Raw genomic sequence first — 17,921 nt, 5'->3', positions numbered from 1 at the left:
AAACAATTCAGGGAATTCTAAAATTGAGTTTGTGAGGATGCTGAAGTCATAGCACATTGTGTCATAACTGGACTAGACAGAGGCTGCCCGCAGCATTTATCTCTAAACAATTTGTGATTCTGCAGAGAAAACCTGCACTCATTTCAGGTGGGACAGTAGACTTACCATCATGTCCTAATGATTTAATAATCACTTTCCAAAATCTGAAATCTGTGGGCTGTTAGGTAGGAGTCTGTTTGTAAGTGCCTGAATAATTCATCTTCTGTTGTACATTACCCACAGACAAAATTTTCTGGTAAGCTAAAAATCGTTCTTCGTGACAAGAATATTGTGGTAAGCTTGTTTCATCTTGTGCTGGCCAGTTGCTCTAATATTGAATTTGTGTTAAAGTCAATATATTTCTAGTGTGATCTGTCATTCAAGAATTTGTGAAATTCCATCTGGTCTGGTGGGTGTGACAGTAACTCCTTATTTGTGGTTATGGAGCAGCATTTAATGGCATTATTTTGGTCAGGAATGCTCGTGTTCCTGGGCCTGCCAAGGACTTACCAAAGTTACAGAAGATGCTCTGTTTATGGTTTCTTTACTTTGCTAAGGCTGTTTGTTCTGTCTGTAGCCCTTTTATCTCTTTCAGTGGTACTGCCTGCAGTTATTAATTAGGTTTCCTGCCTCAGTGTTACACTTCTCAGGTCACTGGGATGTGTCATGGAAACAAGCCCATTAGGATGAGTGATGTGTGCTGTAATTTCATCAGTGCCATCAATAATGTATTGCAGTTTTCTGGATAGGAGTGTCTTTTTATTTTGTGGGGGTCAGGCTGACTGTGTGAATTATATTTATAAGATAAAATAGTTAAAGATGAAGGTAGATACTTAAGCAATTAGGCCAGAGGCTGGAATTGTTTTAGAGGTGTAGGCTACAAAACCAATTTGTGTTAAGGAATGTTTAAGTAATTGAATTTCACAGTGTAAATTAAAGTCTCTTGCTATCATTCTGCATGTTGTGGGCACACGGTGATACCTGGTGTCAGTGAAATGGCTGGGGTTTATTTTTCAGTCCCTGTGTAATCTTTAATGAAACCACTTTTCTGACTTGTAAAGGCTTGGAAGTAATAAACTGGACTGACCATTTTTTTTATTTGATGAAGCTTCAACAGAGATGAGAAGTGAACTTGTATAAATTGGCTCTCCTGAACATGCATAAAGAGAGAAATCATTTTATGTGACAAAGGGGTGGCATGGCTTGCCAAGCAAAGATAAGTAATTGGAAATATAAGATCCCAGTGAGAGCTCCTAGCAGAAAAATTGAAAAAAAACCAAACGAAAACAGGTGCTGTATTATGTTACTTAATATTATTTGCATACATAAAAATATAAATTCGGTTCTGTCATACTATGTAATCAGCTATTCTGAAGTCATATTGCTATTTCAGAAGTTAAGAGATTATTTCAAAATTATGACAGTAGACTGCTTGTCTCATTCATCAAACAGCTAAACTCTCATCAGACACTAATTTCCCCTGCATTCAGGTGGGGTGAGCTAGCAATATTTGGTTTTGCTTGGACCACATGCCTGTGTATTTACTGTGGAATTATCAGTGATTCCAAAATCACAGCAGTAAATTTAAACTGTATTAACACCCTTATGAGTCAGGGCAAACCATCTCTTTTAGCTTGTGTGCCTGGTTCAGCGCACATTTGATGATGGGACGTGAGGTCTGCTCCCATTCAGCACAAACATTGTCTCAGCTGTCCCCAGATGTTCCCGTGTTCAGACCATCCTCTCTTTAGAGTCGTTTCTGGCAGTCTTTCAGTGTTGCTCTGCTGATGCTTGTTTTCTTATGGTGTTTTTATAAGCTGACCTGAAGGATTAGAAGGATCCTAGCAGAGATCAGGGCACCAGTGTTGTAGGCATTTGGAGTAGAATTCCAGCTCAGTCAAACTCTCCCAGCCACCAGCAGCCAGGTCTCTCCTGAGGGTAGAAGGAAATGTGATTATCTGTAGCACTGTCCTTGCTGTTGGAGGTGTTGGAGGGGCTGTGAGCAGGCTGCTTCCACCCTGTGAACTGCAAGAACTATAGAGGAGAGTTCTTCAAAAGCCTGGTTCTGTTTGCACTGATCTCAGCAGGTGTCCCTGAACTGAGGGAGCAAAATCAATCCCTGCTTTGAAAAATGCAGCATTTCCCATAGCACAGCCTAAACTTAAAAACCAACCCACCAAGAATTTATCTGGCTCTCAACATACACAGTTTTCATTTACTGTGTCACAGAGGCTGCTCTGGGACAGTCCATGAGATAACTTGATCCACCTTTGAGTATGATCTGCACCCTGGTTGGGGAACAGGAGCTCTGAGCTTGGGGAGCAGGGGGTCATCCTGTGGCTGCTGCAGTGCAGTTATTGGGGAAGTTATTGGGGAAGTCATGGGGGAAGTTATTGGGAAGTTATTGGGGAAATTATTGGGGAAGTTATTGGGGAAGTTATTGGGGAACTCATTGGGGAAGTTATTGGGGAAGTTATTGGGGAAGTCATTGGGGAAGTTATTGGGAAGTTATCGGGGAAGTTATTGGGGAAATTATTTGGGAAGTTATTGGGGAAGTTATTTGGGAAGTTATTGGGGAAGTTATTGGGGAAGTTATTGGAGAAGTTATTGCCACAGCTGCTGTTTCTGCCCTCCTGATGGGGCTTTCTGTCCCCACTGAGCTGTTCTTGCATGTCCTCCTGACCTGTTTCTATCTAAATGGTCTGTGGCAGTGCTGACCTGTTGTTTAAACTGTGTCCCTTCTGCAGTGCTGGATTCACACCCTTCCCCTCCTCTGTTCAGATCTCCAATGCATTGCACTGCAGACCCCTGGATGTGTTGCTGTCAGGGGATGGAGAACTCATCATTCCTTCTGCACACTGCTGGGCTTGGATGTATACCCAGTATTGGGGGGTAAAAACATAGACTGAAAAATTGTCATATGAGTACAGGAGTTAATTAATATCTTTGAAAAAAAATGGCCTCTCATTCAAAACATTTTTTAAAGCTGAAAAGCAGGGTAAAAGGTTGTGTTCTGTGGTGTCATTTATTGGGTTGCTACCTTTCCCCCAGGCAGAGCTGCAGTTTGGTGATTCACAGAAGGGTAAGATGCACTTTTGTGTTCATCTATCTTCTGTGAATAAACTTGTCAGTTTTAGTACTGATTTGGAGTTGCCATTTGGCCTGTTCTGCTGTGCCATTAGGTTACTAACAAAGTGTGAGTTGTCCTTTTTCTTGCTGGGTTCCCATGAAAGCTTCTCCCCTGCCCTGAACACCTGGCCTGTATTCAAGGATAAGGTCCTGCACCAAATCACTGTGGCTTTCCTGTTTCAAATTTCATTCACTTTGTTTGCAGTCAAAGGAGTTCCTGGGTGGGGATTTATGATATTTATGTGCTCTTCTAATTAGTGTAATGATTACACCTGTTTTTGGATAACATTTATAGCCTGCTTCAAAGAGTCCCATTAAAATCACTGACTAGCTTTGAATTCTGAGCCTTCCACACCTCATACAGATAACATTTCCAAGGGATCACACAATACTCTTGCATCCGTTTTTCTACAAACCATTACATTTTTATGCAGATATTGCTGGAAAACACAGATTTTTTTTCCCAAGGGTTTGGCTGTGTGTGCTGTTTCTTTCCTCCAGTATGGGACATTAAAGATAGGTTACTCTTGTTCTGAAACCACAAAGGATTATTGATGAAATAAAGTCTCTGCTGAAGGCAAGGAGAGTTTTACCATTGGCTTCAATACAGCTGGAGTTTCACATTTGAAGTGTGAAATAAATAGCATGAGAAGATAGGAAAAACAAAAACAAAACCAAACCTGTGCTGAGGGTTCACAGCAATAACCAAACTCTTTTTAGAGGGGAATAAATGGAATTCATCTGAGACACAAAATCCTTCATGAGGGATGTGATAGGTCTAGGCTCACGCTTTTGAATAAAATCTTGAATGGTCAAAAAGCCTTCTTTGATGGATTAGTAACTGCTGCAGTGTAAGTACAATAGTTCAGTGAATAGATTCAGTTTATAGAGGCATAATAAATATGCATTTGTCTCTCAGTCTGCTATGGGTCAACTTTACTGTGCATCATATTTATCATCTGTAAGCTGTAGCTGATACTTGCAGGGTTTCTTGATGGCATCTGGTGGATTGTTTTTGACTAAAAATTTTACTATTCTCTCCATTGCTCTCTTTCAGAAATATTCTTTACAGACTGGATGATAGGACCAGCCAGTTTTCAGTACTGCTGGAGGCACTGGAGCACTGCAAACTGCATCAGTCAAATGAGACCGTTCAAGCAGCCTTGTCAAAGGTGTTGAACAACATCAATTCAGCTCAGGTTTACTTCAAAGCAGGGCTTGATGTGTTTGAGACTACCTTAGCTGGAAAGAAATGAGAGGATTCTCTGCATTCTAAGACATTTGTTTACAACTCTCAAAACAAAAGTTTGATCTGGACCAGAGTTGCTCTGAGGATCAAAGCTTTCTCAGCCTTTCCTTCAGCTGGCGCTTAAAGGTACTGCGACACGTGGTTTAGGAAATGTAAAACAGTATTTTGCACTGTTCACAATATATCTCAAATGTCTGTTCCTGAATGTATAAAACCTAAAGAGAGGGAATAACACTTCAGAGATGATTTTTGGAAGGACATCTGCTGTATTTTTGTATGTAAAATGTGTTTTTTATGACTAAGAGCTCAGTCAAGCCAAGTACCAAGCACGTCCTGCGGTGTCTGACGCCCTGGGTCTGAGACAGCCCAGATGTGCACCCAGGGGAGAGTTCCTCTGTCACAAAAACCTGACTCAAGTTTCCTAATGTTTTCAGCAAGCTCATCTTCTTCCTTACTCCATTCTGAGTAAGTAATTGAAGGATGTGGTGTTTCCATGGGTATCCAGCACCGGAGTGGAAATGCACAGAACACCTCTATGGGTGCAATCCAACACCTTTACTCCTGTGGAACAATAAATACCTCAGTTCTGAGAATACAGACTAACTCTTATTCTTCCATTTCTGTAAGAAAATAAAGAGTTGTTTTCTCTAATGTTTCTTGGAGAGAAAATTCTTGTGATGATTTCAAATTATTTGGAAAGTGTGAATCGGGAATTACACTTGCACAAAAATTATTTGAATGTTTATGTTAAATGAAAGAACTGCTTAGTCTTTATAAGGCTAGAGGCCTTACAATTTTTTACAAAACATTCCCAAAATATCCCACTTCAAGGTCTCTAAATTTCCAGAGAGCTGTAAATAAAAGCAAGACCTCCAAGTCCTGGGAAAAGTTGTGGGATTCCATCACTCTTAGCCACCAGCAGCTCTTCCAGGCTGGGTCATTCCATCAGACCTGGCATACAGGACCTGGATTGCTGTCAAAAAAGCATGAGGAAAACTTACATTCATTCCTTGCTGTAGAAGCAGGAATTCAAGTGAGGAGGCACAAGCTGGTGAAGCATATTGCAGAGCTAAAATGAAAATCTGTTTTTCCATTGGTAGAAGGAGCTAATCACACCTTTACCTGTTGGCCAAAGTAATCTGTGAGTGAAAGGATCAGGAGGTACAGTGTCCTCTGAGGGGATGCTATACACATTTGAGAACTGCAGGTCTTAATATAAACAGTAGAAATTGTTAATCCCTTTTTGGGTTTTACAGTCTCAAATGGCTCTAGGTTTAGAGCTTATATAATTAATTTTATATAGATACTTAGAATTTAAATATAATTTATTTGATGGAAATGTTAAATGTATTGTTACCCAGTTTGCCATGGAAACTATACAGGAACATTTCAGGTTGCAATAAAAATGGAAAAAGTGTCTGTATTAATGTTTAAAAATTGCCTTCAGGAGAATTTCTGAGTGCTCAATTTGGTGAAAAACTTTTTCAAGTTCACATGGCAAGAAATGAGCTGTGTAGAGATCTGGGTTTCATTGGCAAAGTCCTTAGCAAAGGGGTCCTCCAAGCAATGGCCCAGGACTGGGCACTCACAGCTGTGCTGTTTCTTCACAAGTTCTGATTGAAGAGTGGGCAAAACCCCCAGGGCTGACCAGAGCAGAGCTGGGCAGTTGTACAGCAGCCTCTGCAGTGGGAATTTGTTCAGCCCCAGCCAGTGGGACTGCATGGACTCAGACATCATTATCTCCTAGCTTTCCTTGGCATCTGATCAGCAAAAGTTGATGATGACTCTTCTGCTAATACTGGCAGCAGTTCTGCTTAGTGCAGAGAGAATTTGACTTCTGGAGAGTAACATTGTTCATGATGTTGGTTCACCCCCTCGTTTTTATTACTGTAAGATTGAAGTGGTTGGAATATCCACATTTGAATTGTGTGTTTATTTGGGGGACTTGGGGATGTACTGTGCTTGAATTGTATTTTGTGTATTGTGACAGGGACCACTCTTCTAACAGTTCATTATATGACATAATTTCTTTAGAGTGCTGCCTCACTGTGAAGCCTTTGATAGTATTAAATGATAAAGGGTCAGGTGCCATTAGGAAACCAAAAAGAGAGATTAACACCTTTGTTACCTCTACCAAGTGAATTTAATAATTGCTTCCTCATGCTTAGAATGTTCCACCAAACCCACCTCTAATGCAACCAAAGTGTACTCAGCAAAATCAATGAAATCTGATGGAAGCAATATCCCTCATGGATGATTTCTCAGCCCTGTAATTCCAAAATAAAATATTTAACTTGTTTTCTCACTAATGTCCTTCTGTAATCACTTCTAAAATATCAGACTTTGAAGTACTCCTCTAGAAAAGCTCTGCTATTGTAAATGTCTGTCTATTCAAGGGAAAATCAGATGTTCTTGTTGGTGAGATGAATCAGTTGAACTATTTAAGGACTTAAGTGCATTGATTTCAATGTCACCTCATACTTGTAGATCTTTTGTAGGTTTTTATTTCAATGTTCAGATCTTACATACAAGTGAGTGTTCAGTGATAATATTTGTATCGTTATAGCTTTGGAAAAAAAGCACTTTTGAGCCATATCCTTCCATTGATTTTTAAATCCTATCTATTGACTTCAAGGAATTTATAACAAGTTAAGGTCCTAAGTACCCAGTGTGCTCCTAGCATAGAGTTTTTGCCCAATCAGCTGTGGAACATCAGCTAAAGAAAGGTGCTAGTAAATCATAGCAGCTTACCCAGATTGATTTCATTCCTGTGTTGTACTGGAATAAACAGAGCACCCTTAAAGGCAGAAGTATGTTTGCAAATTGACTGAATGGTACTAAAAATGTGTTAGCTTTTCAGAAGCATCAATTGCCAGAGACAGTATAACAAATGCATTGATTGCTACTTAATCTGGAGTCATGCTCACAGTGACCAGAAAATCCCTGCAGCCTACAATATTTGTATGTTGATATAGTTGATAATAAAAAGCCAATAAGGTTTTATTAGTATGTGTTTTAAAGAGTCCATAAAAAAGCTAAAGTGCAATCAAGTCAGATGAATAAAAAGTACATGGAAGCTGGATTTTGAGTACTAACCTTAAAAAAGGCAGTGAATTGTTTTTATCATCCAAGAAAAACAGTACCTGTGTGAATATGCAAACACACAAATGCCTTAAATCTTCAAAAGGTTGTGCAAACATTAATTTACTTGCAGTGATATGACACATCTACATAAACATAGCTGTAAAGAATTACATGAGAAAATTAGCAAACACTTTGCACTGCCTCACTTACCTTTTAGGAAAGTATTTCAGTCCAGAGATGTGAAAGGAGGCACTGCAGCTGAGCTCAGTTCTTGCAGCAGTAGGTGGGGAAATCTCAGGTATTACAGAAGGAACCACTGGAGGTCATATATTCCAACCTCCCTGCTCAAGCAGGGTCACCTAAATCAGCCTCCCAGGAGGTGTTCAGGTGAGTGTTGAATGCCTTCCAGGGATGGAGAGTGCTCAGCCTCTCTGGGCAATCTGTGCCAGTGCAGGGTCACCCTCACAGAGAAAGTATTTCATTCTTCCATAGAAACAGTTCCTCCAAATTTCTCCCTGTGTTTCTGAGTTGTTATTGTAATTAGTTTAATTGCAAACATTCAGAAGGTAATCAACATTTCATTTAGCAAAAACTCTGAGAGCATCTCTAGGATTTCACAGGTATAATATGTTGGAATTTTGTATGAGATTTGTCCTTCAAGCCATAAAGATTTGGTTTGTTTTAGTCATAAAACAAAAGTCCTTATATTTGGAGGTCTTTTGTACAGTCCCTGGTGCCCAGTCATGGGTTTCTCTATACTTTAGAGACACTTTTATATACTTTATATACTCCTATACTTTAGGAGGCTGATGGAGAACAAAAGATGCATTAGAAAATGCAGGGAGGGAAATCACCCCCAGCACGGGTAGCTATAAATGCATCCCCTTCACCCAGACTTTGGGGGCTCACTGTGGCTGAAAGGAAGGCAGGATACCTGCAAGGCTCATTCTGGCTTTAAAAGCTGTTGGGTGCTATAAAAATGCCTGTTCTGTGTTCTCCCAGGAGCAGTTCAGATTTCCCTGGCAGGGCCTGTGCTGGAGCTGGTGTCTGTGTCACTCAGCACTGGGCTGAGTGGGAGATGTTTATTCTCTTTGGTTTTAGCAGTGTCACACCAGTCCCATATCTCAGTCCCACATCTCATTTCAAGATGCCTGGCACCTGAGTTTGGAAAACTCAGCCTTGTACAGCACTATTAGTGTTCAAAACAAAGCAAGGTGGTGTCTTTGGGAGCTCTGAATCTACAAAATTTGAGATAGGGTCTCCAGTAGCACAATTAAATGTCTCAAATATAGAATACAAACATCTTTGTGGTCTATTACATGTTATAATAATGACTAAAATTACTGGGATACCAGTGCAGGGATCATTTTGGGTGGCTTTAACCACCTTGCTGGTTTTTTTCCCTCTAACACCATCTTCTCCAGTCCCCTAAATTCACTTCCTCTCACATCTTTTTGCAATGTGATGATTTTTCCCATCCCTCACCACCTTTTTCTCAGCCATTCCCACTGTTTTGTGTCTCCATTCTGCTTCCTTATCACTTCTTAAGCTCCCCTTTAATTTGCCAACCACCAAGTTAATCCCCCTCTTTTCTCTCTCTGATCTCAGTCTTGCCTTTTGTTCCCCATTCAGTTCTCAGCTCGCCTCCCTCAAGTTTAAATTATTGTTCCTGGTACAGCTGACCATAATGAAGAGCTCAAAGTGGTGGAAAAGTCCTGCTCAGATCCAGATGGATAAAGTGTAAGGAGACATCATCTGTTAAATTCAAAGTATTCACTTCTGAGTACATGCAAGCAGCAGGTTTTCAGTTACAGCTTGACTGAATGGAAACAGATTTTTTTCCCCTATCTTCTTTCTCTCTAATGTCTGGACCAGGAAATTCCCTCAAAAGTAGCAGTGTAGAAAGGTGATCATCTTGAAAGTTTTGAAATAAAACCTTTGAAGTTTATTTGAATCCAATTCTGAAGTTGGATAAGAAACTACAGACAAATAATCAGAATTGGTACTACCTGTCTACAAAATAAAACAGGCAGTGTGTAAGCACAGAATTTCCTGACCTTGCAGGAGCCATCCAGCATTCTCTGTATGTTGGCTACACACCAAACTTATGTGTGTAATTATGCTGTCCTACACTGCTTTACATTATCAAGAATGACAAAACTAAAGCCACATGCACAAACCTGTACCTGAACATGCACATTTGAGCCTGGGAAGTGCCTAAGAATAATGAATACTCATCCAGGAAGCAAAGGCTTTTAAAATATCTAATTAGACTGTGTGTTTACTAAAACTATGGTGCTGTTAAGCTTTTGTTTTTTCCTAATTATAATCCCACTGCTGCTGGTTATTTCTACTGTTGCTCATACACACTTGTCATAGTGGAGAAAATGTACACCTGCATGGATTTGCAAAGATTATGTTGTCCCTCAGCCTTACTGACCGTACTGGACTGGTTTTTTCAACAGGGTTGATTTTACCATAATTACTTAACCAGGGTGCTATTCCACAAAAGCAAGGTCAGTAGAATTTGGCCACTATTCATGGAATTTCCCAAATTATTGGTATCAGAAGATCAATTATTTCTGTTAAGTCTATTTTCTTTAATCTCTCAACATAGATTATTACAAGCAAGAATGTATTTATTTTTTTTTAATTGGGAGAAGTCTCTTGGTCAATGTTAAGTAGGCCCACAGGGCAGAATATGAATGTGTATAGGCAAGAGATATAATCTAGAATTAACTTTATACCTATTAGGAATGTTGGATTAATGCAGACATACTTTTATGAATTTCACAGGTTAATATTAATACAAGGCCATGATTTAAGAAATTTAATCAGAATAAAGGCAGGGAACAAAAGTTTTGCTGTGTAATTGTAGTATATGCTTCCTCATCTGCCTAATCCATTTGGTTAAAAAATAATAGGGTTTCATTTAAGCTGCTTCTCTCTGATGTATTTTCCAGCAAGCCTTTGAAAATGAAATCTTGGTCTTTCTTTTTCTTTTAAATGTGTGCTGCCTTTAATGTTTTTGGATCAATTCTCAAGTGTTCAGTGTAACACCACCTTGTCTGATCACTCCTGTATTATTTGATAGGATTGAGTGGAATTTCAAAGCACGGTCTTTGGAAGAAGGCCCTTTACTGGCTGTTTCTATACATGATATTGTTTACTAGAGTGGCTGCCTTTACCATGCAGTGCTGTGGGTGTGCAATGTGATGCTTTGAGACACCAATTTAAGCGAAAATTTTATTTTTTCAGTAGTTTTGCAGAGACCTGTTAATTTTCTCCCATTTGGGGCTGTACTCCCCTGGCCATGCTGGTGACAGAGCAATGCAATACCAAGTGCTCTTAGCACAGGTACCTGGCTGAGGTTTGTCTGAGCTCTCAGTGCATTTCCAGCTTTTATTTAGTGTCCCTTGTAGCCCCACTTTGCTTTTGTGTAGCACAGCCCTGGTACCAGTGTGAGTGACCCAAGGAGAGGTGCATGGCTCTGACTTTTTGGTGAATTTGCTGCAGAAACTGCTGATGCCACTATCCCTAACAAAAGTAAATAAAATACTTGGCAAGGGCTTCCCAAGCATTTGGTATTTTCAGCCTATACACTGAGGATTCTGAAATAGTTTTGGATGCTGCTTGTTTTTTTTTTTATGCAGTCTTATTTCATGTTCTCAGCAGCTGAAACATCTTGTAGAGTATAAATCCACTAGAGGGGAAATAAGGAGATCCTTAATATTTTATACTTAGAGCAAATAAGATGAACACAAATTCCCTGTGTTTTCCATTTGCAGTTTACATGAGTTAATATGCAACATACTCTTATCACACATATTGTGATTTGCTATTCTGAGACAAATAGAAAATGAATGTGATTCCCTTTCCAGAGGAACTATATTGAATTCAGGGAATGTTTCATGTCCCAGCATCTTAACTGCTTGCATACAGTGTGAGCAAGCACAAGTTAAGATACTTGAAACAGATACTTTTGGGGGTTTTAGCAAGGTGTGGAAATTAATATTCTTCTGTGTCAGGGCATATTTTAGCACTGCATTCCTAGCCAGGTGTGTGGTAAAGTCCTGTGTGTCCTCACTGCTGTACCTGTGGGATTAATGCTCCAGTGCTGTTATCAGTGTCCGTGCTGGTCTCAATACAAAATGGGATTTTTTAGTCAGTAGCACCTTGCAGAGTTTGCCTACTCAGATGGAATATCCAAGTATTTCTGCCTTTTGTATGCAAAAGAGCAGCTGTCAAGTTGTGTTACCTTTATCAAGCCTTGACACAGAATTTGAGATGCCTGAGTGATGACTCTGTCATTCCATCCACTGCTACATTTTCACGGAGTAAAATCACGTTGCCAAAAATGATAGCTAGTCAATGCAGAATATTAAGTAACTACTTTTTTTCTTTGACCATGAAATAATATAAACGTGATGCAGTGATTTCTGGAAGCCAATAAATACCATGTTATGTGGGAATGTGCAATGAAAGGTTGATTTTTATAACATTTTACAGAATGTTGAGTCTGAATAAAACAGCTTATTTGCAAAATTAGTTTACTTTGTATCAATTTGTATTTTTATAACATAGTGCAATAAAAAGAGAACATTGGCCATTAATGTAAGTATATTGTACATACTTTGATTAAGAAGCACATTTTATTTGTTTGTGCTCTGAATATGATTTTTGGAGTTTGTGAGTGTTTGTACAGAAGGTACCGTGGGCTGCAATTCAGCAAGAGGCATTTTGTGAAAGAAGACTGAGTTAGACAATGCTTTTCTCCATAGTTCTATTGTTGCCAGAAATTAAACTGGAATATGAGGATGTATATAATGTACATTACAGTGAATGGCTTGGAATTATATTAATTTGCTTTTCTGTTTGCTTTTCTTTCTTATTTATAATTGGTTCTGCCAGTAAGCTGCAGCATATGCCTCTCAAGCTGCTGATTCAGTAATGGAGATCCCAGGGCATTAAAGAATAATGGGAAGAAGGAAAAAGGCAAGAAAGGAAAAAAAAATAGATAGACAGAACCTCAGAATCTGGCATGGGATAATTTACTGACAGGTAAACTGAATTATCCACATTTTTAGGTGCTGGTATATAGAAAGGCCAGATATTCAGGTAATTGGTCCTTCAGGTGGGAAGAAATTGTCCCTGTATTTTTTTGAGAACATAGATTTTGAAAATTAGTCAGAGACTTCGGGTCAAACTCACAGTATTCAGGGTGAGAATCCTAAAATACATGAAAGAAAGCTACTGAACAGCCTCAGTGTTATGTGAAGAAAGAAACCAGTCCATCAGAGCTGTGTCCCTGGGTCTTCTCCATGAAGGGGAAAGAATAGGCAGAAATGAGCTATGAAAGCTGAAAATGCAGAAATATGTGAACATTAAAACAATAGAAGTGTTCACGTGGTTATGCAATTTGGAATGAAACTTTAAGAGCTAGTATCTGGAGTGAAAGAAAGTGGATAAATATTATATCAATATTGAAGAGTAGTCAAAATAGTGAGAAAAGCTTTTGCATTGATAGCATAAACCTGTGGAGGTTGTTACATAACACACTTATGTTTAAAACCTGGTCTCAGTCCAAGCTGCATGGATATGTGCAGGTTGTGATGTGAGAGAAGGTCACTGCCCTGGGATATTCAGACATGGAAATTTATAATACCAGCAGAAATGAGCTGTTATATTCCAGACTGGAACAGGGCACCCAGAGAAGCAAGGACAAACAAAGATTTCCATCTGCAGCTACCACAAACAAGCTGACATTTCTAACAGCAATTCTGTGTTTTTCCTCTGAATAATAAAAGAGCTCAGTGCAGGAATTCATAGGGGTGGATTTGTCTCCAGCTGGGGTGACAGGCAGGTGTTTGTCAGCGTGGGTCTGTGTATGAAAGATGGTCAAATTATGGGAGTAAGTTTCCACATATGTCATGTGTCACTGCTTCTCCTGAAGTGAAAGATCACTGCTTTAACTGAAATAAAGATGCAGAGCTATGCTGGGAGACCTTGATGTGCAGGTGTTACTTATACAGCGAGGGTGAAAAATTAGAGAATGCCCCCACACATGAAGTTCACTTTTTCAAATTCTAGGTGGATGACCCTCTAATGAGCACTGACTGAGTTCACTTTCAGGGCTGTGCCATTCATAAAGCACTTGTCATGCTCTCCTAGCACAACATAATCAGGGCCCTGTGAGTGAGCAATAGCCTTGTATTCATAGCAAGGAAATTTATTATCCTGTATGTGAAATGACAACTTCATTATCATTCACTATTATAAAATAGCAGAGAAAGTAGCAGTTGAAATAAAAAGGCATCTTTTAAAATAATTCTTTTCACAGTAAGAAAATCCAATGCATAAATTCGTGGCATGTAACATTGTTATTAATTTATGAAGAATTTAACTTGATGTTCCATGGCACACTTCGCTGATGCTTCATTCTTAGATTTAGTGGTAACAATTTGCAGTGACATGGGTTTTTTTTAAACTAGCTTTGTACCTCCTAACTGAGCATTTTTAGATTGGAAGAATTCTGCCTTGCTTTGCTGGCCATCCAAGGAATTGGTTCTAGGCTGTGCAATTTATGCAGCTTTTCAAACTGCAGGTACTTCGTTCTAGTCACAATGCACTGCAAAATATTTGACAGATTATTCATTTCTCATGTTTTTTTGCTTTTATTTTCATGAGGCCTTTACCATCCATGTGCACTTACAAACTGGTCAGGATGAGACAAACTCTTTCTTGTCAGAATAATTACATTTACCCAACTTTTCTGTCATCTATTAGCATTTGTGAGAAAAAAGCCTTTTCAGAATACATTAACTTCCTTCAGATTGCATGTGGTGATGCCTGTCACTTTACAATTTTATAATAAATGAAAATAAATAGCTGACCATGATGGGTACCTCAGTAAATAGACAGAACAGGTGACACCATGAGGTGTGATCCTGGGGGTGGTCAGAGGGTCCTTCCCAGTGTTGGCAGTGTTGGAATTAGTCAAACTAACCAGGAAGGAGAGTTAAGTCATTGGGAAAGAGAAACCAAACCCATCAGATTTCCAGAGCAAGAATGGGAACAGCAGGATGTTGAGAGGGCTAATGGAACATTTTTTTTGTTTCCATCATAATATTTGAGTAAGTTTTTTTGATATCTTTTCTGCACCAGTTTTGTTTGCAGAGAGTTATGGCCAGGCCTGAGCCAACACACTCCAGGGATTCCAGTCCAGCCCATGGAAGGAACTATTTCCAAGTTTGTAATTACTTTAATAAAATCTCTTAAGAGGGGGCATTGGCTGCTGCTGCAGTGCAATTCTTTTTGGAGAAACATGTGTCAGAGAAGGTGTTTGTCATTCCAATACTGTTAGGAGTCAATAATGAGTAATCAATGTAATGAAAGCTCAGGCAGAAAGTTGTTCTGAACCCATAAGTAAATTTATGAGGGCGAAACTCACTCTTATAAATTTTACATGGAAATAAATTGCTGTGTTGTATGGTGGCCCTGGGGGCTCTCAGCTGGTCGGTGTCTCAGCACCTTTATGACCCAAAGAGGTTTTCTATTTTCCTTTGCTGTAGATAGTGGGACTAAGGCAGAGGGAGATTGCTAAGAAAGAGAAATGCAGGAATGCTTGGGGGCTCCTGCATCCCAGCAGAGAGCTGTGACTGCTGGACTCTCTTTCTTTGCCTTTGTCAAAGACAGAGATTTTTTGCCAAGATAGATTTCTCTAGTCAGAGAACAGAATACTGCAGGGTTTTTCGTGGGTTTTTTTTTCCAAGAGGATGTAAAAAGACTTAAGAATTCTCTCCCTGACCAGTTGTATGACACTTTGGATAAATCTTTATATGCAATAATACTCAAGGACCTAAGTAATACATCATATTTGATCTGACCCGGCATAAATCATTTATTCATGATATATCATTCATAACTTGATTCATTGACTCATTCTTAGACAAGACAAGGTCAGTAGAAAAAAATGATTAAGCTTTTTGCCTGCAGGAGGAAGAAGCTTAAACAACAAATTCATCTTCACATCTGACCTCATGAAACTTGACAGAGAAGATTTTAAAAATAGAAGTAGACTTAAAAAGCCAAGTTTTACTCCCAATTACACTAGTTTAAAGTCACAGTCACTCCACTTACAATAGAGCAAATGGGAAAAGGCTCTACAAGACAGCAGAATCACTCTGGAGTTTGTTTGAATTTGACTCTGAAAGAGGGCACTTAGACTTCTGAAGTTAAAAATCATATGCCTGAATATTTTAATGGATCAAAGATGGCAAGTCAGACTCTGTACCCAGACATATCACTATAAATCAGGTAATATGGCATGAAATTCCAGACCAGTCAGAGCCCCCTGTCAGGCTGCACTACACAGATTCCTTGATTTTCAGTTAATGCTTTTGCCTGTGTTACCATTGGAATTTCATTTCAATATCTCTGTTCCTTCCTGAAGTGTCCTTGAGAGCAGCATCTTTAGGACAGGTCACTGTTTTGTTAAAGAGCACAAGATGCAAGAGTATTTCATTTCCCAGTAGGGTGTTCATGGTCCCAGCAGCATCTGATACTTTTCCTCATAAAAGAGAACAAAATCTTCCTCAGGTTCTGTTGCAGCCCTGGTAACATTTGTTGTGGAATAACAATTATAAGAGGAAATACTCCCCCACTCCAGGTAAGGTAAAGCAGACCCTTCAAATTTAAATTTTTCCATGTGCTTATGTGTCCTCAGGACACAGCATCATTCAAATAAGTGTCTATGCCTTTATTCTTAAATTAAGCAAACTAAAGCAATTTTTCAAAATTGATCTTTATTCCATTTAGTAGAATTTTCAGCTTTTTTGCAGTTCTGAGAGTGATTGAGGGCCTTTACCAACATGTGAAACTGAAACACATGCAGGGTGCTAATACAATGAAATGAAACCTTTGGAATTCTTCTATTTGGGTTTAAGTAACAGAGATGGAAATGCTTAATTTTGAAAGTAGCTGAAATCAGCATTTTATATATCAATGAACCTGAATATATATGCAAGCAAAACACAAACTTTGGAAAAGAAATAACCTTTAAGGTAGCTGGCATGGGGTTGTTCACAGAGGGGTTTGGTGAGGCTTCACTTTGGTTTTGGCTTTTTAGATTTCAGGCTGTTTTATTACAGATTAGCCCACCAAATGTTATGATTATGAGTGGGAGCTGCAGACTCCTTGAGCAGTGTGTTCCCCTACATGTCAATCTGGAAATAACCTAGAGCTGTGCTAAATAACCTGGAGCTGTTTGCACATCTCCAGTGCTCAGCAGCCTTTAAAATGTCTCATTTCTTTGCTCTCTGATTGTGCTTTAGACAACAGCATAAATCAGAAATACATTAGCTCAAGGGAGGTAGTGCTGTTTTCTTGTATCATAGTTCTTAAAAGGAACATGAGCTGTATTTTCTCATAGGAATAAACAGTTTAATCAATTTAATAGTTTAAAAGACAAATTCAACCTACTGACTAATATAAGTACTACACACACAAAAAAAATAGAGTTTTTCTGTTCCATTGAAATTCTTCTGCCCTGCCAATCATGATTACACATAATGACCCTAAAAGAAGAGTAGGGCAGTGGCTCCCAGTACTAACACAATCATTTAGCAATTCCTTAAGAATGTGGGATAAGAGAGCAACACACTGATTTTGCCACAGCAGGAAATAGCCAGCAGGACTCAGTCTTGAAGAGGAAGCAGTTTCCCTGAAGCCTTGAGCCTGAAATTTGAATGCTGTGTGTCTTCCTGCATGATTGCCCCATTGGATAGATCCTAAACTTATCCTGAATTCTGCTTTGTTTTAAGCAGAAGAGACAATTTGCTCGAAGTTAGGCTGTTTGTGTGGTAACTTGCTATGCACAGATTTCTCTTCTGGTGTCACTGAAATTCCTGCAGAAGGTTCCTAATTGGTCCCAAGGACATTGTGGGTTGGCACAGTTCTAGTGACACCTTCCCTTGTTCCTTTTCTCTTTCTCTTCCTCCCCCATTCAATTGATCACTGATGTTATTATCTAGCTTGAATGAAATTCCTGATAAAACTCCACTGGGTTTGCCTGAATAAAACATTTCTGTAATATTGTCTAGTTAAACTTTACTATTATCTCATGATTACTTTCTCCAGCCTAAAGCCTTTCCTTGTGATATTCTTTTTGTCAATGCCTGGGAATGTTTTGGTGAACCAAAGTTGTATTATCATAGCAAATGTGTGTCTACATTCCAGTTCATTCATATTTTATCCATTGCAGAATATTCCTATTGTGCTTCTTTTCTTCCTGATAAAATATTTCACTGACTAACCAACTAAAATTAGTTAATTTGTGCTATTTTTCCACACTGGGATTTTAAACCAAAGCCCTGTTTGATTAGAATTGAAGATATGATGCTTCCTAAAAAATTACCCTTTA

General features: G+C 39.0%; 1 protein-coding gene across 1 annotated transcript in view; it reads left to right on the top strand.

Moving 5' to 3' along the window:
• The window catches only part of NAALADL2 (N-acetylated alpha-linked acidic dipeptidase like 2), a 309,883-nt gene extending 304,258 nt beyond the window's left edge, over positions 1 to 5,625 (top strand). The window contains exon 14 of the mRNA XM_033069309.1: positions 4,226 to 5,625. Within this exon, the coding sequence (XP_032925200.1) occupies positions 4,226 to 4,424 (199 nt within the window). The 3' untranslated portion in view covers positions 4,425 to 5,625. The remainder of the gene's footprint in view (positions 1 to 4,225) is intronic.
• Positions 5,626 to 17,921: the final 12,296 nt, after the last annotated feature.

Source organism: Catharus ustulatus, chromosome 10 (genome assembly GCF_009819885.2).
Source record: "Catharus ustulatus isolate bCatUst1 chromosome 10, bCatUst1.pri.v2, whole genome shotgun sequence".
NCBI classification, from domain to species: Eukaryota; Metazoa; Chordata; class Aves; order Passeriformes; family Turdidae; genus Catharus; species Catharus ustulatus.
The sequence above is the reverse complement of the archived record's forward strand: the minus strand, read 5'-3'. Positions and strand labels throughout refer to the sequence as shown.